At 41.6% G+C, this 23025-nt stretch overlaps 1 protein-coding gene across 1 annotated transcript in view; it reads right to left on the reverse strand.

Moving 5' to 3' along the window:
- Positions 1-4003: 4003 nt before the first annotated feature.
- LOC124593713 (alpha-amylase 2-like) overlaps positions 4004-23025 on the reverse strand; it is an 84939-nt gene continuing 65917 nt past the window's right edge. Inside the window, exons 8-12 of the mRNA XM_047132022.1 lie at positions 22796-22917; positions 16277-16493; positions 10779-10897; positions 10553-10708; positions 4004-4250 (exon numbers count right to left, since the gene is read on the reverse strand). Of these exons, the coding sequence (XP_046987978.1) occupies positions 4236-4250; positions 10553-10708; positions 10779-10897; positions 16277-16493; positions 22796-22917 (629 nt within the window). The 3' untranslated portion in view covers positions 4004-4235. The remainder of the gene's footprint in view (positions 4251-10552; positions 10709-10778; positions 10898-16276; positions 16494-22795; positions 22918-23025) is intronic.

Below are 23025 nucleotides of genomic sequence, written 5' to 3' on the forward strand. Positions count from 1 at the left end.
CTACAAACAGCATAGTGAACGCATTATTGTGGCCAAGATAGACACTAAGCCCACGCCTACTACAGTAGTACAAGTTTATAAGCCAACTAGCTCTGCAGATGACGAAGAAATTGATGGAATGTATGACGAGATAAAAGAAATTATTCAGATAGTGAAACGAGACGAAAATTTAATAGTCATGGGTGACTGGAATTCGATAGTAGGAAAAGGAAGAGAAGGAAACGTAGTAGGTTAATATGGATTGGGGGTAAGAAATGAAAGAGGAAGCCGCCTGGTAGAATTTTGCACAGAGCGCAACTTAATAATAGCTAACACTTGGTTCAAGAATCATAAAAGAAGGTTGTATACATGGAAGAAGCCTGGAGATACTGACAGTTTTCAGATAGATTTTATAATGGTAAGGCAGAGATTTAGGAAACAGGTTTTAAATTGTAAGACATTTCCAGGAGCAGATGCGGAGTCTGACCGCAATCTATTTTTGTGAACTGTAGATTAAAACTGAAGAAACTGCAAAAAGGTGGGAATTTAAGGAGATGGGACCTGGATAAACTGAAAGAACCAGAGGTTGTACAGGGTTTCAGGGAAAAAATAAGGGAACAATTGACAGGAATGGGGGAAAGAAATACAGTAGAAGAAGAATGGGTAACTTTGAGGGATGAAGTAGTGAAGGCAGCAGAGGATCAAGTAGGTAAAAAGACGAGGGCTAGTACATATCCTTGGGTGGCAGAAGAAATATTTAATTAATGAAAGGAGAAAATATAAAAATGCAGTAAATGAAGCAGGCAAAAAGGGATACAAACGTCTCAAAAATGAGATCGACAGGAAGTGCAAAATGGCTAAGCAGGCATGGCTAGAGGACAAATGTAAGGAAGTAGAGGCTTATCTCACTAGGGGTAAGATAGATACTGCCTACAGGAAAATTAAAGAGATCTTTGGAGAAAAGAGGACCACTTGTATGAATATCAAGATCTCAGATTGAAACACAGCTTTAAGCAAAGAAGGAAAAGCAGAAAGGTGGAATAAGTATATAGAGGGTCTATACAATGGTGATGTACTAGAGGACAATATTATGGAAACAGAAGACGATGTAGATGAAGATGAAATGGGAGATATGATACTGCGTGAAGAGTTTGACAGAGCACTGAAAGACCTAATTCGAAACAAGACCCCGGGAGTAGACAACATTCCATTAGAACTACTGACAGCCTTGGGAGAGACAGTCGTGATCAAACTCTACCATTTCGTGAGCGAAATGTATGAGACAGGCAAAATACCATCAGACTTCAAGAATAATATAATAATTCCAATCCCAAAGAATGCAGGTGTTGACAGATTTGAAAATTACGGAACTATCAGTTTAGTAAGTCACGGCTGCAAAATACTAACGCGAATTTTTTACAGACGAATGGAAAAACTGATAGAAGTCGACCTCGGGGAAGATCAATTTGGATTCCGTAGAAATATTGGAAGACGTGAGGCAATACTGACCCTACGACTTATCTTAGAAGCTAGATTAAGAAAAGGGAAACTTACGTTTCTAGCATTTGTAGATTTAGAGAAAGCCTTTGACAATGTTGAATAAAAATATCTCGGTGTACAAGCCGCGTCAATTCAGGATAAAACTCCAAGTTTTCAACCACTACCTACATGGTCGTCGTCAGGGCTAAAACTGACTGTCGTGGAGTAGCGAGGTTCCCACTTTTATATGCCAAGGACGGCTTCTGATTGGCTGCAATACGTCATAGCAACAGCGATATGGCGCGTAGTGAGGTAGTGCCCTCTACTTCCATAGATGTAGTTTCTATCCTGCGTTGCTCGCAGCGCCACCCCTTGAATTAGGAGGTAAAGTGCGGGAAGTTTGCGATTTTTCGTTATCCAGTACACTCTTCCAAGTGTTGCTAAGTGCATTGCCGTTGTCTCTGTTGAAGTTATTATCGCTAAGTCTAATTTCGACTTCTTCCCGGATCACAGAGTCCCAGTAATTCAATGCGTGGGCTATTACTCTGGTTTCTTCTAATAAAATCTTATGTTTGTTAAGCAGGCTATGTTCTGCCACCGCAGATTTTTCCAAATACCTGTATTTTAGGTGGCGCTGGTGCTCGATGCAGCGGTCGGCAACGGTTCTTACAGACTGGCCCACGTAATTCTTGCCGCATTCGCAAGGAATAGTATAAATTCCCGGCACTCTTAAGCCGAGACTATCTTTGACTGATCTCAACATTTCCTTAATTTTCCTAGGTGGTAGAAAGTAGTTCCGATCGGTCGCGAAATGGAAACCACTGGTAAAATCCGATAAAGCTTTGCACAGATGTGTTGGGCAGTGTCTCTAGTATGCCCGTCAATCGTGGCGCGTTGCTCTTTTCAGTTTTGAGCGAACAGTGAGCACGTAAAGATGCGTATGGAATAGCATCTCCCCCCAAGTATGTGGGCCTGATTAGAGATTTCGCCTGTATCATGCAGCCCACAATACACAACTGTCGAGCAGTTCCTTCTTCATGCCAATTCTCTGCCGCTCACTGTAGAGCAATGAAGAAGCTCCTGCGGCGTTTCCGATGAGAAGTGTCTGATCACCCACAATACAACCCGTAATTGTCTCCCTCCCCCTCCCCCCCGAGTCTCATCTCTGGTGACAAGAACCGCTTGCTATGAAGACAAAAATTTTCTACAGACAACGAGCTGCAGACCAGTGCAGATAACTGGCCGAAAGCACAGATGGCTACTTTCTATGACGAGGATATTGGAAAGTTGATAGAACTCTACGACAAAACACGAAGTAGGAGCGACGAATATGTAGAGTAGTAGGTGGAAGGTGTACCTAACCGTTGCAAATAAAACGTTTCTGGTTTTCACTGTGGTTTCCGTTTCGCGACCGATCGGAACTTACTTCCTGAATAATCCTCGTACAACGAATAACTGCATTTTACGTAAGTTTGTAGCTCCATAGATATAGTCCGTGAGACTTTGTTAAGTGCTTCTCACCATCGACATTTCATGAATATTGAGTGAGTGGTACACTTTCACGCATAAATTCCATAATAGTTAGCCGCGTGCATTGTTAGTGGTTAAAAAAGAACGAATGAGCGCCCTATGTTACCGCGCATACGATACATAAAGTGAATTACTCTTACAGTTGTTGTTTTGAATGGCTTAACTGCTTCTGTGTTGTAAGATAAAATCTAAGATAATGTGTTATAGAATACCAAACACGTAACTGGAATTAAATAAAAATGACATAGATGGTAGACGTACTTTCGCTGTTCTAAGTTAACGAAGGAAACGAGAACGATAATAACGAGCTGGAAACATAGGAATGAACCGTTTCACTAAGAAAGCCAAATAATAACTACGTCATTGTTCCAGTGCCTACATTAATACGAAGTAGAATCTAGATCTGCAGAAAGAGAAAAGTGTTACTGAAACTAGCCGACAAAAATTCTGCGTCGGTTTATGTAGTTTTCTTGTGAAAGTAACTGTTTCTGCTATTAACTATAAATAACAAGGATTCATACTTATTTCTTGGATCGTAAAATGTAGCTGTGGACAGTCAACTCGTCATATACAACTGCTGGCACTGAATAACGTCCAGTCTTTCTAGTTACCCATTACTTTGAAAAATTCCCAGCATAAGTAAATGGGAAGTGCTTAACGTTTCCCATGTATTTCAAGGGTAAGTTAGTAGTACTCACCCAGTTAATTACAAGTTAAAAAATTCGACGAAAGTTTCATATTATCTGCACCAGATATGTAAGAGCTCCGGTTTCAAGGCATTGTACATAAAACGACCCGGAATCAAAACACTGCGTATAATTTCTCTGGTGTTTTAGAAATTTGCTCTAAACTATATATCCGCTAACTGCTAACTACTGTCTTTGCTTCTTGCGAGAAATTGAGTCAGTGAAGTCTTTCATTGCAAACACGATTCTCAAAATGCTTCATCACATAAAGAAGAAAGAAATGAATTAAGGGTTTCGTATTGAGTTTCATTTCTAACTTACGAAGTATGTAATGTGTGAATCGCATATATTTTTACTGGAAATTTCAGTTTGGTAAGCTTCTGTACAAATGTCATCATGTGTTAAATAATATAGCAACATTGTAGATTCCAAAGTATTTTATTGCCAATATTAAATTCCTTACAATGCTTCACGAAATAAGATGTAATCTAAAGAATAAGATCGAATAGTCCATGATGTTGAGCGATATCGCTGTAGATGTTATTATCATGTAGGAATGTCTTAAGCAATTTTGGCCTGAAAATAAAAAAATAGCATTTTAAAAAGTCATAGTTATAATAAAACAGTTCTACATTTACTTGAAACCTGGGAAGTGGAATTACAAGTGTCGTATTAGCAAAATTAAGTATATAATAAACGTATATACTATACTGGAAAGACAAGATGAAACTCGTATCAGCACACAAAAATCCGACGGGAACAACAACCAATATATCTTCAAAACCAAATATCGCACATATTTTGTTCTGCCTCCGTTGAGCACTATTTTAATAGGAGAAACTACATTTAATCGAAACAGATTTAAGTAACCTGTGTCTCTCTCTTCTAATTAATTTCCTATTTGCCCCAACTTATTTGTTGTAAAGCAATTCCATAAAGCGACTACCGTTTCAAGATTTTACTCTGTCGGTCATACAGCATTATATTGTCATAAGGAATGAGCTACATGTGGGATGCATTTATTGTAAACTTTTCAACGGCTATACGGAAAGGGGTTTTCATCAAGAAGGTTGGTGTAAGAAACATAAGTTTAATCAGAAATATATTCTAACAGCAAACAATGCTACAATAGTACTCTTATGTTATGGAAGGCGCATGGAATTTCCAAATTCTGAATATGGTACGGAAATTAGAAAATATGTAACCGGAAATCCAAAGGATGGGTCTAGATGAAATGAGGGTCAATGAAGTGACATGGAAGGAAAACAAGAATATCTGGTAAGACGAATATAGAGTAATATCAACAGCTGAAAGTGACGTAATGTGATCGCTAACAGGAAGATAAAGCAATATTGTGAAAAGTTGAGTCTTGGAATAATTCTAATCAGAATCCACAATGAACCAATGACAACTATAACAGTTCAATTCCATGCCCATATCTCAAGTAAAAGACATTGTCGTCTATAAGCACTGCAAACGTTCACTGCACATTTTTGACATCTTCGGAAACACCATTTTTGACTTAGTTATCATGATTTGCAATGGGATCTCGGCCCAAAACTAGTCATTGAATGAATAAAAAGTAAAATTATGCGACTTGGAATGGTTTTTCCTTCTATTAAAATATAAAGTCTAAACAAAGTATATGAGGGTACAGAACGTACAATGCAGTACTTAAACGGAGATGAGACTCTAATTGCAGTTCTGTATTGGTGGAAGATACAGAAGACAGGCGGCAATCGGCTTGATAGTAGGAATGAGACAAGAGAAACGCTACTAGACTTCTGCAACAGCCAGTAATAGCAAATACGCTGTTGGAAATCCACAAGGAAGTGTGCTTGGAAAAGTCCAGAGATACAACAAACTTCCAAATGGCTCAAATGGCTCTGAGCACTATGGGACTCAACTGCTGAGGTCATTAGTCCCCTAGAACTTAGAACTAGTTAAACCTAACTAACCTAAGGACATCACACACATCCATGCCCGAGGCAGGATTCGAACCTGCGACAGTAGCGGTCTCGCGGTTCCAGACTGCAGCGCCAGAACCGCGCGGCCACTTCGGCCGGCAACAAGCTTCCAAGATCAGACAGAGGGACTGTAGGGAAAAGAAAGACACTCGATCACAATCTAGAAACAATGAAGAGTGAAGCTTATGAAAATTGTCGGGAAGAACCAAATTGGAATTAATTGGGATATTGAACTACTTAGGACTGATGAGGTTCAAAAATATGGCTCTGAGCACTATGGGACTTAACTTCTGAGGTCATCAGTCCCCAAGAACTTAGAAATACTTGAACCTAACTAACCTATGGACATCACACACATCCATGCCAGAGGCAGGATTCTAACCTGCGACCGTAGCGGTCGCGCGGTTCCAGACTGTAGCGTCTAGAACCCTCGGCCACCCCGGCCGGCTGATGAAGTTCGTTTGGTTCTCTAAGGCTAAAGGTACTGCGATAATAAATGCCAGACAGACAATTGAGTTGACGAGGAATGGACATCTCTAAAAAGAGAAGTTACAGAATACGGATGGATATACATTGACGGAAAGAAATAGCAACACCAGTAGTGCGACATAAATAGAAGTGGGTGGGCGTATTTATACATCTGAAAGATTATCTCTATTCATATATCGTACCAGTCTCATAAGAGTGACACTAGTAGGGCTATATGAGGATGGAAATCAGCTCCTCTTTAAATACACCCTGTAGCGGTCGTGAGCGTTAGTTATCTTGAGATTGGATGTGATGAGTCGGTGTCAGCAGAGAACGCTTTAAGGCGACAACATCTCACAGAGTTCGAACGATGGCGTGTAACAGGGCTGCAAAAAGCTGCATGTTCCTTCTGCGTTATTGCAGAGAGACTTGACAGAAAGTAGCCATGGTACCTGATTGCTAGCAGTGGCAGTCACAAGAAACTACGGTCGCAAAACACGGTCGAGGGCAGAGTGGAGGCCTGTTGTGTTTCATATTGAAAGTTGGTTCTACCACTGTACAAGTGATGGTCGTGTGTTGGTTAGAAGGAGGCCAGTTGAGGGCCTGAAACCAGACTGTCTGCTTGCTAGACACACTGGACCTACGCCCGTTCTTGGGTGCGATTTCGTATGACAGAAGAAACACTCTTGTGTTATCCCAAGCACGCTGACTCTGTACATCAATTTTGTGATTCAACTTGTTGTGCTGCCGTTTACGAGAGCATTCCAGAGGGTGTTTTCCAACGGCATATGTCCCGCCCATATATCACTATTGTAACCCAACACGCTCTACAGAGTGTCGTACACAATTGGCCATTAAAATTGCTACACCACGAAGATGACGTGCTACAGACGCGAAATTTAACCGACAGGAAGAAGATGCTGTGCTATGCAAATGATTAGCATTTCAGAGCATTCACACAAGGTTCGCACCGGTGGCTACACATACAACGTGCTGACATGAGGAAAGTTTCCAACCGATTTGTCACACACAAACAGCAGTTGACCGGCGTTGCCTGGTGAAACGTTGTTGTGATGCCTCGTGTAAGGAGGAGAAATGCGTACCATCACGTTTCCGACTTTGATAAAGGTCGGATTGTAGCCTATCGCGATGCGATTTATCGTATCTTGCCATTGCTGCTCTCGTTGGTCGAGATCCAATGACTGTTAGCAGAATATGGAATCGGTGGGTTCAGGAGGGTAATACGGAACGCCGTGCTGGATCCCAACGACGTCGCATCACTAGCAGTCGAGATGACAGGCATCTTATCCGCATGGCTGTAACGGATTGTGCATCCATATCTCGATCCCTGAGTCAACAGATGGGGACGTTTGCATGACAACTACCATCTGCACGAACAATTCGACGACGTTTTCAGCAGCATGGACTATCAGCTCGGAGATCATGGCTGCGGTTACACTTGACGCTACATCGCAGACAGGAGCGCCTGCAATGGTGTACTCAGCGGCGAACCTGGGTACACGGATGACAAAATGTCATTTTCTCGGATGAATCCAGGATCTGTTTACAGTATCATGATGGTCGCATCCGTGTTTGCCGACATCGTGGTGAACGCACACTGGAAGCGTGTATTCGTCATCGCCATACTGGCGTATCACCTGGCGTGATGGTATGGGGTGCCATTGGTTACACGTCTCGGTCACCTCTCGTTCGCACTGACGGCACTTTGAACAGTGGGCGCTACATTTCAGATGTGTTACGATCCGTGGCTCTACCCTTCATTCGATTTCTGCGAAACTCTACATATCAGCAGGATAATGCACGACCGCATGTTGCAGGTCCTGTATGGGCCTTTCTGGATACAGAAAATTTTCGACTGCTGCCCTGGCCAGCACATTCTCCAGATCTCTCACCAACTGGAAACGTCAGGTCGATGGTGGCCGAGCAACTGGCGCGTCACAATTCGGCAGTAACTACTCTTGATGAACTCTGGTATCGTGTTGAACCTGCATGGGCAGCTGTACCTGTACACGCCATCCAAGCTCTGTTTGACTCAATGCCCAGGCGAATCAAGGCCGTTATTATGGCCAGAGGTGGTTGTTCTGTGTACTGATTTCTCAGGATGTATGCACCCAAATTGCGTGAAAATGTAATCCAATGTCAGTTCTAGTATAATATATTTGTCCAATGAATACCCGATTATCATCTGCATTTCGTCTTGGTGTAGAAATTTTAATGGCCAGTAGTGTATGTTGCCTTGGTCTCATCCATCACCAGATCTGTCTCCAATCGAGCTCATAGGGAACATCATCGGACGATAACTACAGCGTCGTCCACAGCCAGCTGTAACTGTCCCTGTACTGATCTAAAAAGTGCAACAGTCATGGAACTCCACCACCAGTACAACACAACGCTTGCACAGTTGCATGCTCACATTCTGGCGATTACACCGATTGTTAACGTACTAACGTTTAACACTTTCAGTGGCTTATCTTGCATATTAACCTACGATCTTGCGATGTTATTATTTATATACGTTACATGGAACAGGTATTTCTGAAATTTCGATACACTACATTAATTACTTTTTGGTGTTACAATTTTTTCCGTCAGTGTATTTGCCGGGAAGGTAACTGTGCTGTAACCTTGGGTTATCAGAAGAAACCTGTTGATCGACGAAAGAAGAAAGTGCAAAAATAGTTCGGGAAAATACAAGAATAACGCACTACAAATCACTTAGAAATGAAATAAATTAGAAGTGCAGGGAAGCCCAGGCAAAGTGTCAGCAAGAAAAAATAAGAAGAAATCGAAAAATAAATCGTTGTCGGGAGTACAGATTCAGCATACATAAAAGTCAAAATAGTATTCAATGAAATTAAAAGCAAAGATGTCAACATTAAGGGTGCAATAGGAATTCCGCTGTTAAAGGCGGAGAGTGAGCGAATAGGTGGAAAGAGGACCCTGAAGACCTCTTCGACAGGGAGAAACTCTCTGATGACGAGGTAGAAGAATAATTGAGAGAATATATGGTGGAAAAAGGTGTTATAGTATTTGACAAAAACTTTGGAACAACTGCGCTCAAATAATGCGGAAGGCAAGGATTACATTCCGCCGTACACAGGATTTGTCGACGAGTAAAAAGAATTAGACATTGTAAAATGGTGGTACATGTTCAGAATTCTGAGGAAAATAGATGTAAGCTAAACGGACAAATGGGTAATACAACGAACAAGAACCAAGAGGAAAATGTAAGACTGGAACACCAAAATCGAAATTCTCGCATCAGAGAGCGTATAAGAAATGGATGCAGTCATTCACCTCTACTGTTCAGTGTATATATCAAAGAAGCAATGAAGGAAAAGTAAGAAAGGTTTAGGGGTACACATAAAAGTCATGGTGAAAAGATATCCACCGTTATCTAATTATGTCACTGCTGTCCTCTTTGAAAATAAAGTAGAAGTACAGGACCTGATAAAAGGAATGGACACTCTATTGAGAACACGCTATGGACTGAGAGTAAATCGAAGAAAGACGGAAGTCATGGGAAATACCAACAATGACAACAGCGAAAACCTAACATTAGAACTGGGGGCCTCGAAGGAGACGAAGTGAACAGATTCAGCTATCTCGGAAGCAAAATAACACTTCACGAACAAAGCAAAGAGGACATTAAAACCAGAATATCACAGGGAAATACGGAATTCCTTGACAAAAAATTCTTTTACAATCAAATATCGGCCTTAATTCGAAGCAGACATTTAAAATTGGTCGGACTGATCAGATGAGAAACGAGGACATTCTCCGCGGAATTAGTGAGGAGAGGAACTTGTGGAAAACATTGACAAGATGGAGGGACAGGTTGACAGAAAATGTTGCAAGACATTGGGGAATTACGTCCAGGATACTAGAGGGAGCTCTGCAGGGGAAGACAGAGAATGCTACTCTGAAATAAAAGGGTTGGCGTAGGAGAGGACTTCGTTACGGGTTCATTAAACTAGTCAGAACGATAATGGATAAAAAGGTCATATGTGCTTTGATTCTGTAAAACACAGTCAACAGAGCTCTAGTAAAGGGGCTATAAAATTTTTTTCAATGGAATTATTTGTGAAACAAATCAATTTCGTTCTTGCTGCAGGTCTCAGAAAGAACTCATCCAATGCTTCTAAACTCCGTTGCGTATAAGGTTCATCATAGTTTCATCAAAACGTAGCTCAGAGAATATGTATACTATAAACTAAGTCCCACTTCTTGCAAACTACCTTAATTACTTACTGTTTCCCAAATACTTGGTTGACGTACGAATTTGGGTCTAGACTTAAGGAAATGTGTTTGACTTTTAGTTTTCAAAATGCTTCTTGTCACAGAAATAACATCTTCCAGAAACAGTAATGAGGTCTCTGTTTGCCTTACAACATATGTGCTTGCGAGAGTTGTTGAACTTACTCCTGTGTGGATGGCAACCACGCCGTCATCAGCCGACGTGAGGATCTCGATGTAGGCCGTACCGTCACCGTTGACGGTGATGGTGGAGCCGGTGCAGCTGTTTCCGTTCACATCACCAGATATGACGTCACAGTATTTACCACCTGGCAGACCAGTCTGTCAGAAAAAAGGTATGTATTACAGTCTGTGGCATGGTTTCGGCATGCGAGTAATGCCAGAGACAAACCTTGAGAGTCTGCTTCAGGTTGGAGTTAGCTTCGTTGTTAATGGCAATGAACCCGGTGTTTCCTCGAGAGAAGGCTATCTGATATCCGCCGTTGTCCCACCAGTTCGCCATTGCAGTCACTGCGAACATTTTTGGGAAATCTTATATTAATGGGATTTAGCATAAACTTGGTATTTCTTCTTACTTTGCATATAAAAAATGTAAACAATTATACTCTTTACCATGCGACAAGGATGCGTATAGACAAGCTACACAGCACGTGCAATGAAATATTTTACAATTGATAATAAAAACCTAACGGCTTCAAAAACGAAGAGGCGAAGTTACCTCTTGAAAGGATTATTTGAATATTTACTGCGGTCGTATTCAATATGAAAGGTATTGTTATCTACAAAGATTTAGAAGATGGGATAGAATGTAGGCTGCTTGTTACGTAATAATGGCCGGCCGGAGTGGCCGACCGGTTCTAGGCGCTACAGTCTGGAGCCGAGGGACCGCTACGGTCGCAGGTTCGAATCGTTCCTGGGGCATGGATGTGTGTGATTTCATTAGGTTGGTTAGGTTTAAGCAGTTCTAAGTTCTAGGCGACTGATGACCTCAGAAGTTATGTCGCATAATGCTCAGAGCCATTTGAACGTAATAATGAACTCACGATATTCGGCACTCAGATACACAGTTTTCGCATACTGTGAAGTATTACCTCTTAATCCCAGACAGAAAGACGTTAATGAACCGTAGAGAGAAAGTAATCTCTTATTATCCACTTTGTGAAATGGTTGAAACGGCTCTGAGCACTATGGGACTTAACATCTGAGGTCATCAGTCCCCTAGAACTTAGAACTACTTAAACCTAACTAACCTAAAGACATCACACACATCCATGCCCGAGGCAGGATTCGAACCTGTGACCGTTGGGGTCGCGCGGTTCCAAACTGAAGCGCCTAGACCCGCTCTGCCACACCGGCAGGTCCACTTTGTAACTTACGCATCGTAATACAAATATAAAATTAGCCCATAGATTAAAAGAAAATTCACATGCAGAATAATTCACTCTACAGTCAAAGACATATATTTTTATTGCAGTAGTTAAAATTATATGGGCGCCGTGAAATGAACCGTAGAATTTGTTCCCCATGCAAAGTCATTGTGTTCATATTCAACGACTGCGACAGTGTCTCATATTGAATAATTTACCGTAGATTTTGCTGCCAGTATTCCGCATAGGCACTTTGAGGAAGTTGTCCTTGTATGTATAACTTCTACTTCTACTTCTAATTCACCCTTTACCTTTCTACTGCTCTTTTTCACTGTAAAAACAGTACTATAGGTGCTCCTGCACACACACACACACACACACACACACACACACACACACACACACACACACGCACGGAGCTTGTGTGCTTTCACTGTGGATAGCAAATGCCATCAGCGAATCTTATCACTTCGAAACATAATCGCACTTCTGAATTTTTATTTTATTATCGTCATTACTGCTTCTACGTGTAAGCTGAACAATTTAGGAAAAAGGCTACAACCATGTCTTACGCCCTTTTTAATCCGAGAACCTCTCTCTTAACCTTCGATTCTTCCGTCTTGGTTCTTGTACATATTTCCTATTCGCCTTCCTCTCCAGCTTATATCTAATTTCCTGACCCTCCAAGATAGCCGGACCCAGATAGCCGGACGCAGTAACGTGCCTCTTCCAGAACGAGGGGACGTCAACATGGCCTACACCGAATCCGTCTCGCGGATTAACGACGATTTGTGGTGAGCCAGCTAGCCTGATTGTGATTTTTAAATGTTCCCCACATACCCTTCGGTAAATACCGGTGTGATACCGACGTCCCGCCTCAGATACACGATATGAAAATATGTGGCAAATGTTTCCATAGTTGCACATCAGATTTACTCTAGACGCTGACAGTTCAGATACACAGATTCCGTCCTGGGTTGGTGGGGGAGGGGGAGGGAGGGAGATTAATAATGTACCGACGATCACAGATGATATGCCCCATTAAACCCATAATTATCATCATCTATTTTCCTTAGTATTTCAAACATCCAGCTCCCTTATTAATTTGTCGAATGCTTTCGCAACCAGGCAATATTATGAAAATGTATTAATTTTTCTTAAGACATTTTTCTGTTATGAGACGAAACGTCAGAACCTCATCTCTGAAGTCTTTAGCTTCCCTAAAATCGAATTAATAGTCTGCTAACAAATCCTCAATTTTATTTTCCATTCATCTGTGCAATATATTCGTTACTAGCTTGGATGCATGAAGAGTTAAGCTGTTTGGACGATTGTTCTCACATTCAGTTTTATCTAAGCTTGTTTTCTTCGGAATTGTGAGGGCGATGTTCATAAGCAGGTCCGACAGCGTGTCAGCCGTCTCAGATTTTCTACACTAATATGAATAATTGTTTTGTTTACTCATCTCTTACTAATGTGAGGAATTCCTTTGGGATATTATCTGTCATGTTTGACTTCAGGTTTCCTATGTTCTGTCAAACTGTAACTTTAATAGTAGTTGTTCTATGTTTTCCATTGCGACATCAATTACTTCTTCTATAACATCACCAAAACAAATAATCTCTGGACTTGCCACATTATCTCTGCTCTTTAAGTGAAATGGCGTACTGAGTAGTGGCATACATATGACAATTTGATATGAAGGATTGCCTGACCACGCCTGAAAGAAAGAACTCAGTTTCCCATTTCTGACGTCACTTTGGTCCACGTGACATTGTTTGAATACCCGTTAAGCATTTTTACCAGTTCCAGATACAAATGAAAAAGCCGTTCACAGTGGTTTTTATTGTAGTCTTTAGCCCGAAGTCTGGATTTGCCTCTCACCGCCCTAGTCCTTCCTGTGCTCATTCCTTTCCAGTTCGACATAGCTATTGCAGTCTACCACTGCCATATGAATCTGATTATTTTATTCAAGCCTTGGTCTGTGATTACAATGTTTATCTCCTACAAGTAACTTCATTTCCAAATTCACGAATGCTTGATACCTCAGAGTGTGACCTATCAACGATCATCTCTTTTAATTAAGTTTAGCTATAAAGTTATTTTTTTCACATTTCGATTCAGTACTTCGTCATCAAATACTTGATCCATCCACCTAATTTTTAGCATTCTTCATTCATCTTATAGCGTCCCCAGTGCTATATTACGAAAATACTCAAAAAACCGTATTTATAAATTGAATAATATATTTTTATCAAGTTGCCGTAAAATAATAATCTCTCTGTCCAAGTTTCAAATGCAAAGAAATAATTTATGACAAAATGATCTAAAGAGACGACAAGATACGCTCTTTTGTTAATTTTTTTAGTCGCCTTCTCTTCCTCTTTTGTCTTGAATGTGTTTAGAGGGGCATCTTGCGAGTGCTGGCAAATGTAAGCATATTTGTATGAGTTAAGCATATAATATACTGATTTAATATTATTGTGCACTTTTAATTTGTAAGAGGTGATCCCGATTTCATGTCCGCCTTCCTTGAATTAACCTGCATTCAAGTAATTTACAGTTCAACAATCGCAGTGGCCGATGCAGCCAACGACGCCATTACGTAGCGATATTAACTTATGAAAAATTAGCGGAAGCGGAAACCTCGCCCGCTATTAACATAATATTAATTTTTCTCCACAGCCGCCCGACGTTGCAGAAATTACTTAGCTTTAAGATTCTTATTTTCAGTACCATAGCCGAGACCCAGAGCCAGGACTCTGACTACAATACAATGATTAACGGAGGTAAGAAAAATACTCTCGCGCGTGTATGGGCCGCAATTTTAATTAATAAATAAAGATCTTATGCTTTAAAGTGAACTGACTAGCCGAGGAAATTAATATGAAAAGTTTATTACATTGTACAACTTATATGCTCATGTTTTAAGATTCAGCGAGTCTAACATTCACTAACGTAACAAATAATTTAAGATTAATATTGCTAAAAATGGAGAACTTCAGGAAAGCATTTAATCGTAAAATCAAAATTAAATGAAATATCATTTTTATTAAGGCCCACCACGTAAGTCGGCAACAATCAAAAAATAATAATAACCATAATAATATATATATTAAATTACGACGGCCGACGGACGCGAGAATCTGTAACGCCATGTTCCAGTCGCTTCATTTCTACTCTTGCATGTATAATTTATCTTCCATATTACACAACCATTTGAGGTTACTTGCGAGGCAAATACCTCCAGAAAGAACTCGTTATATTTAAATCTATATTCTACGTCAACAAATTTTCAGAATTTCTTTTGTTGCTTTTCCCAGTCTGCATTATATCTTCTTTCCTTCGACCATCGACAGTTACTCATACTTTTCTCCGTTTGGACGTTTTGTTGCCAGGGAACCAGTATCATTAACAATATTTCATGAAGCTTTAATTAACGAATCTGTCAACAGCTGCAGTACGTATGTTTTGCGACTAGTTTCGAATTAGAAATGTCATTTTCAAGCCTAGCCTACTGAGGCTGCACTGAAAGTGCTTGATCTTAACAACAAACATCAGAATGTCCAGAGATGCTTTATAAAATGTTAGCATACTGACTTTCACAATCCATATGTGCCTCTTAATTTGATTTTGACTTGCAAAGATTCCACTTCGTCTCTCTTAATTTTAATTCACTTTCCAAATTGCTCCTTGGACCCAGCAACATCAGGGCGAATCTACAAACCTATCTTACTGCCTTCTCAACTACCTGTTCTCTTTTGTCAGTCAATAATTATAACTTTTGTCTCCTCTCTGTGCAAGTTCTCTTTATTTCATCCCTCTTACCTTCAGAATTTCAAAGAGTTTATGCAACCAACATTGTCGAAAGCTTACTCTATATGTAACAATGTTATTTAAGTAAATTAGCTTTCCATCAGTCTATCTTCTAAGATAAGTCATAGTGTCAGCATTGTCTCTCCATGCCCGCTTTTATCGGTCGCTCCATACTCCTACAATGCGAGCTAGTATTTTGCAACTATTACTTATAAAACTGAGGATTCGCCGACATTTCACACTTATCAGTAGCTACTTTTTTGGAACTCGTACACAGAATGCACGTGTCTGCGATTTTAGAACGTCGCAGAAGTTAGTGTAAAGAACCAATATAACAAACGAATTTTTTGTTTAAAAAAAGTCGGTGCTAGAACTCCGGCTTCTAAATTAGTCAGGAAGACAAACTGTAGTTCTATGTTCGTTACAACGCTACTCATGATAGAGGCATCAGTTCCACAAAATCATAAAGGTTGCAATTCTCGTATAAATATCTACACACTTCCTCAAAAATTACATCTTGCTGAGTGATCTGTGGTATCCAGAGATATAGGGACGTACTGACTTGGACATGTTAGTCTCTGACCGGATTCACACATAACCATCTATGGAAGTATATGCAGGCAGAAGCAAAAACGAGTTGTTGGCAAAAAATACGTAATTGTTATTACTAGTACGTTGCTCCTACACTAACGAAAATCTTACTTACGTCCTGCATTGTTCCTGAAGCCAACCATGTTGTAGATTTGTCTCCAGCGGTGCTCGCACACCCACGGCCTGGCACAAGAGTCGTCTGAGTTGATGGTGGGAGAAATGATGTTGTTGTTGGAGTCCTGTGGAGGTCCGTCCTTGTCGAGATTGAATTCGTAGCTGGACATCACTCGGGGGAAGCCGTAAGGCCACGCCAGCATGAAGGCGGTGGCCATCTGTAACGGCGGACAAGGCAATAAAACGATACATTGCAGCAGGTTCTGTTTTGGCAAGTGCAGAAAGTAAGCGAAAATTGTCTCTCTAACGTCCCCTACATTGTCAGTACACAAGTTTCATAAAACGATAATAACAATTATGCGGTAACTTACACGTCAATGCATCAGTACAGTTACTAGAGTGAACATTGTTATAAACAATTCGTGTAGATTGTTGTAGGTGTTTACGCTCGTCATGACGCTGCCAGCACATATGCTTCTCTTTTCGAAGAGGAACAAATGTGTTGCTTTGGTTAACACCTACGATGTACGTAAATATAAGCATTTACATCGACAGGTACACACATACTTCGCAAGTCACTCTGCAGCATGTGACGTAAAGTGAATGAAAATTAGCCACTCTCTGGTCTCTGACGTATGGAGTATGCCACTGTAAGTTCCCCAGTCTCAGTTACGTTATTCTCACAATCCGAAATCGAGACTATGATGGAGGAAGCAGAACGGTTGCCTAGTCTGTTTCAAGTAGCGGTAATCAAAATGTTCCAAATAAGGTTTCCTAAGAACAGTGTTAGCAGTATAAAACGATTCTCATCTTTCACTCATGGCAATTTCTTCTACTCAGATGCTGCATGCATCTCTCAAATCATCTACGTGCTTGATAGCGGAGGCTGTGTGGAAGGGACTGAGCGGTTTTTAGGTTAGAGTGTCTCAGGAAACCACAGAAAGGGCGTCCGTCTCAAAGGGGGCAGATAAAACACAGTAAGGTAGTTGTAGAAACGATCGGTAGTGTAGTTGTAACTTGTCGTAGCTGTGGGGAAAGAACCTGAGCTCCAAGCGCCAATAGCTCAAATAGTTACAGGTACGGAAAGCTGGTTAAAGCCGGATATAAGTTCAGCTGAATTTTTTTCAAACGACCTAACAGTGTTCAGAAAGGATAGATTAAATACAGCCCGTAGTGGAGTATTTATTGCTGTCAGAAGTAGTTTACCTTGTAGTGAAATTGAAGTAGATAGGTCCTGCGAAATAGTAAAGGTAGAAGATACCACTTGATAATCGGAAGAAACTATTAATTGTATCGTTTTACCGATCCCCCGACAGAAGATATACACTCCTGGAAATTGAAATAAGAACACCGTGAATTCATTGTCCCAGGAAGGGGAAACTTTATTGACACATTCCTGGGGTCAGATACATCACATGATCACACTGACAGAACCACAGACACATAGACACAGGCAACAGAGCATGCACAATGTCGGCACTAGTACAGTGTATATCCACCTTTCGCAGCAATGCAGGCTGCTATTCTCCCATGGAGACGATCGTAGAGATGCTGGATGTAGTCCTGTGGAACGGCTTGCCATGCCATTTCCACCTGGCGCCTGAGTTGGACCAGCGTTCGTGCTGGATGTGCAGACCGCGTGAGACGACGCTTCATCCAGTCCCAAACATGCTCAATGGGGGACAGATCCGGAGATCTTGCTGGCCAGGGTAGTTGACTTACACCTTCTAGAGCACGTTGGGTGGCACGGGATACATGCGGACGTGTATTGTCCTGTTGGAACAGCAAGTTCCCTTGCCGGTCTAGGAATGGTAGAACGATGGGTTCGATGACGGTTTGGATGTACCGTGCACTATTCAGTGTCCCCTCGACGATCACCAGTGGTGTACGGCCAGTGTAGGAGATCGCTCCCCACACCACGATGCCGGGTGTTGGCCCTGTGTGCCTCGGTCGTATGCAGTCCTGATTGTGGCGCTCACCTGCACGGCGCCAAACACACATACGACCATCATTGGCACCAAGGCAGAAGCGACTCTCATCGCTGAAGACGACACGTCTCCATTCGTCCCTCCATTCACGCCTGTCGCGACACCACTGGAGGCGGGCTGCACGATGTTGGGGCGTGAGCGGAAGACGGCCTAACGGTGTGCGGGACCGTAGCCCAGCTTCATGGAGACGGTTGCGAATGGTCCTCGCCGATACCCCAGGAGCAACAGTGTCCCTAATTTGCTGGGAAGTGGCGGTGCGGTCCCCTACGGCACTGCGTAGGATCCTACGGTCTTGGCGTGCATCCGTGCGTCGCTGCGGTCCGGTCCCAGGTCGACGGGCACGTGCACCTTCCGCCGACCACTGGCGACAACATCGATGTACTGTGGAGACCTCACGCCCCACGTGTTGAGCAATTCGGCGGTACGTCCACCCGGCCTCCCGCATGCCCACTATACGCCCTCGCTCAAAGTCCGTCAACTGCACATACGGTTCACGTCCACGCAGTCGCGGCATGCTACCAGTGTTAAAGACTGCGATGGAGCTCCGTATGCCATGGCAAACTGGCTGACACTGACGGCGGCGGTGCACAAATGCTGCGCAGCTGGCGCCATTCGACGGCCAACACTGCGGTTCGTGGTGTGTCCGCTGTGCCGTGCGTGTGATCATTGCTTGTACAGCCCTCTCGCAGTGTCCGGAGCAAGTATGGTGGGTCTGACACACCGGTGTCAATGTGTTCTTTTTTCCATTTCCAGGAGTGTAGTTGCTGAACAGTTCAAAGAAAACTTGAGTCTCATTTCAAATAGGTAACCCACTCATACAATTATAGCTGGTGTGACTTCAGTCCCAACTTGATATGCTGGAAAAATTATATGTTTAAAGCCGGCGGCAGGCATACAACGTCATCCGAAATTGTACTGAATGCTTTTTCAGAAAATTATTTTGAACAACTAGTCCATGAGCCCACTTGAAGTGTAAATGGTTGCAAAAGCATACTTGACCTCTTAGCAACAAATAACCCCGGAGAAATAGTGAGTATCATGAGGAATACAGGGATTAGGAATCACAAGGCAGTTCGTGCTAGGCTGAATACCATGACACCCACAACATAAAAAAGACACCCAAAGTACATCTGTTTTAAAAAGCTGATAAAAATGCTCTTAACGCCATTTTAAGAGACAGTCTTCACATCTTCCTGTCTGATCATGTACACGTAGAAAAGATGTCGAATGATTTCAAAGAGATGTTATCGACGGCAAGTGACAGATATACATGACATAAATTAATAGGTGATGGTACTGATACCCCATGGTACACAAAACGGGTCAGAGTTCTGTTGCAGAAGTAACGAAAAAAGCATGCCAAATTTAAAAGAACGAAAATCCCGAAGATTGGCAAACTGTTCCAGAAGTTCGAAATATAGTGCGTATTTCAATGCTAGATGCTTTTACTAATTTCCAAAAAGAAACTCTGTCTCGGAATCTTGCTAAAAACCTAAAGAGATTCTCCTCATAGGTAAAACGCACCAGTGGCAAGGCACAATCAAAATGTTCACTGCGCGATAACAACGGTGAAGTCACGGATGATACTGCCACTAAAGCAGAGTTATTAAACACGGTTTTCCGAAACTGCTTCACCAAAGAAGACGAAGTAAATATTCTTGAATTGCAATCAAGAACTACAGCCAAGATGAGAAACATAGAAGTACATATCCTCGGCGTAGCAAAGCAGCTTAAATCACTTATAAAGGGAAGGCCTCCGGTCCAGATTGTATATCAGTCAGGTTCCTTTTAAAGTATGCTGATAAAATAGCTCCATATTTAACAATTATACACAACCGTTCCCTCACAGAAAGATCTGTGCCTAAAGACTGGAAAATTTCTGAAGTCACACCAAAACCCAAAAAAGGAAATAGGAGTAATCCACAGAATTACAGGCCCACATCACTAACGTCGATTTGCAATAGGATTTTGGAATATATACTGTGTTCAAACATCATGAATCATCTCGAAGAAAACGATTTATTGACACACAGTCAGCACGGATTCAGAAAATATCGTTCTTGCGAAACACAACTAGCTCTTCATACTCATGAAGTATTGAGTGCTATCGACAGGGGATGTCAAATTGATTTAACATTTTTAGATTTCCAGAAGGCTTTAGATACCGTTCCTCACAAGCGCCTTCTAAACAAACTCCGTGCCTATGGACTATCGCCTCAGTTGTGAGACTGGATTTGTGGTTTCCTGTCAGAAAGGTCACAGTTCGGGGTAACAGACGGAAGGTAATCGAGTAAAACAGAAGTAATTGTCCGCGTTCCCCAAGGAAGTGTTACGGGTCCTCTATTGTTCCTGATCTATATTAACGACATAGGAGAAAATCTGAGAAGCCTTCTTAGATTGCTTGCAGATGATGATGTTATATATCGTCTTGTAAAGTCATCAGATGACCAAAACCAATTGAAAAATTAATTAGATAAGATTTCTGTATGGCGCGGAAAGTGGCAATTGACCCTGAATAAAGAAAAGTGTGAAGTTACTCACGTGAGTAATAAAACCGCTAAATTTCGATTAGACGATAGGTCACAAAATCTGAAAGCTGTAAGTTGAAGTAAATATTTAGGGATTACAGTTACAAATAACCTAAACTGGAACGATCACATAGATAATGTAGTGCGTAGAGCAAACCAAAGACTGCGATTCATTGACAGAATCCTTAGAAGGCGCAACAGGTCTGCTAAAGAGACTGCTTGCATTACGTTTGTTCGCACTATTCTGTTGTATAGCTGTACTGTGTGGGATCCGCATGAGATGGGACTGATGGATGACATCGAAAAAGTTTAAAGAAGGGCAGCTCGTTCTGTATTATTGCGAAATAGAGGGGATAGTGCCACAGACATGATAAGTGAATTGGAGTGGCAATCATTAAAACAAAGGTTTTGTCGTTGCCATAGGATCTTTTCATGAAATTTCAATCACTGGTTTTCTCCTCCGATTGCGAAAACATTCTATTGGTACTCACCTAAACTGGGACAAATGATCATCATCATAAAATAAGAGAAATCAGGGCTTGCACAGAAAAAATTAAAGTGTTCGTTTTTCCCGCGTGCCATTCAAGAGTGGAACGGTAGAGAGACAACTTGAAGGTGGTCCATTGAACTGTCTGCCAGGCACTTCATTGTGAATAGCAGAGTAATCACGTATATGTAGATGTAGACGTTTGAGAGGATACAACGTACCTTCCTGTTGTCATTTACTATGTGAGAACGGAGGAGACAGCCTTTTGGATTCCTAGAAGGAAAGTGCATCTACTATCTGCAGCATATTGTAAGTAGAGGAGACATAGTGTTTCAGATGAGTGACATTTAGGAACTAGTGTTGTTATTCGATCAAAGACGAGAGGTATGAATACTAACCGCCATCCTTCAGTTTGCTCGTCACAGGAGGGACATAATTTGTTATGGGGGAAAATTCCAAATTTTCCAGGAAAGAATACAATGTAAAAGGGCTTCACGTAGATGGATCAGATGTGTTGACAGCGTAGCATAAACAAGGGGCCTCTTGAATGATGTCGGGTAAACTGGATAAATCATCAGTCATAAGGGGCTACAAGGAGTTCTAAATAATAATGACGTAGATTACAACTTCCGTGGTGCGTTTTTTGCTAGTAGACTGTTTTTTATGGCAGCAGACCTTTTTGGGGAGATTAATTGAATGTCTACTGCTAATCCAGTTTCATGTATGACCTGTGTTACATGTTTTGTACACCACCTAGAAGATGACATTGGCTCACACCTTTATTGACTTGATGTAACAGGAGAAAGTAATTGGTTATCGTGTTCCATGTGTCAGTTATCATTCTCTTGTGCCATTAGAATCAAAGTTGAATGTGTTTTGTTCGGATTTCTCTGTGGACCAACCACAACGTGCATTAACTTTATAAGGCAACTGTTCGGACGTCAACGTGGTCGTGCTCCTTCGGTGGTGGAGTTTTACGGTAACTGCTCAACACTGCGAACGGCTATCGCTTAATTTACTTTTCCATTCTCAACTTTTAATTACTATATATAACATGTTCGTCCCCGTCCAACATCTTATCGATTTGTGGTAGCTGCGAGTAACACAATCATCAGAATAATTCCTTATTCAGTTATTCTTCCTCCACGTTTTACGATGCAGCAGTACACTTACTAGAATGAAAGAACGCTCCTAGGACTGCTTATTTCAAAACTTTTGCCTTCCACATAGAAATCCAGAAAATTCAGTGCTCGTTCAATGCTGCGTAAACAAGGCAGAGGAAACAATTGCAGGATGGCTTAAATAAGCGATTTAGTCGTCCAGAATGTCCAACTTCTAAGGAAGTTCCAGTTTTCTATGACATCCATGCAGAAAATTTAAAGTCTTATACCGTTATTTTTTAAAGTAGGGGCGAAAAGCTCTATGATTCTTTTAGTTTTTTAAAGGGTGTTTTAAGTAACTGACAGAACGACAGAAGGCGGACTAGACTGAATGGTGCGGGTAACATCAGTGCTTACCTTGTAAAGCCTTGGTTCCCGGAAGGTGAGGACGTCACCACCACCACCGTGACCCCGCTGGTTGTCATGGTTGTCAATAAAGACCAAAGCGTTGTTTCCGTTAACCATGCCCCACTCCTCACCTGAGAAACGATAGATAGTCCGATTTCAAACCATGCAATAACTATTAATTGCTTGAGAATCTACTTTGGTTGAAAGAAAGTGAGCCCGCATCTCGTGGTCGTGCGGTA

This window comes from Schistocerca americana, chromosome 2 (assembly GCF_021461395.2).
Source record: "Schistocerca americana isolate TAMUIC-IGC-003095 chromosome 2, iqSchAmer2.1, whole genome shotgun sequence".
In the NCBI taxonomy this organism is placed as follows: Eukaryota; Metazoa; Arthropoda; class Insecta; order Orthoptera; family Acrididae; genus Schistocerca; species Schistocerca americana.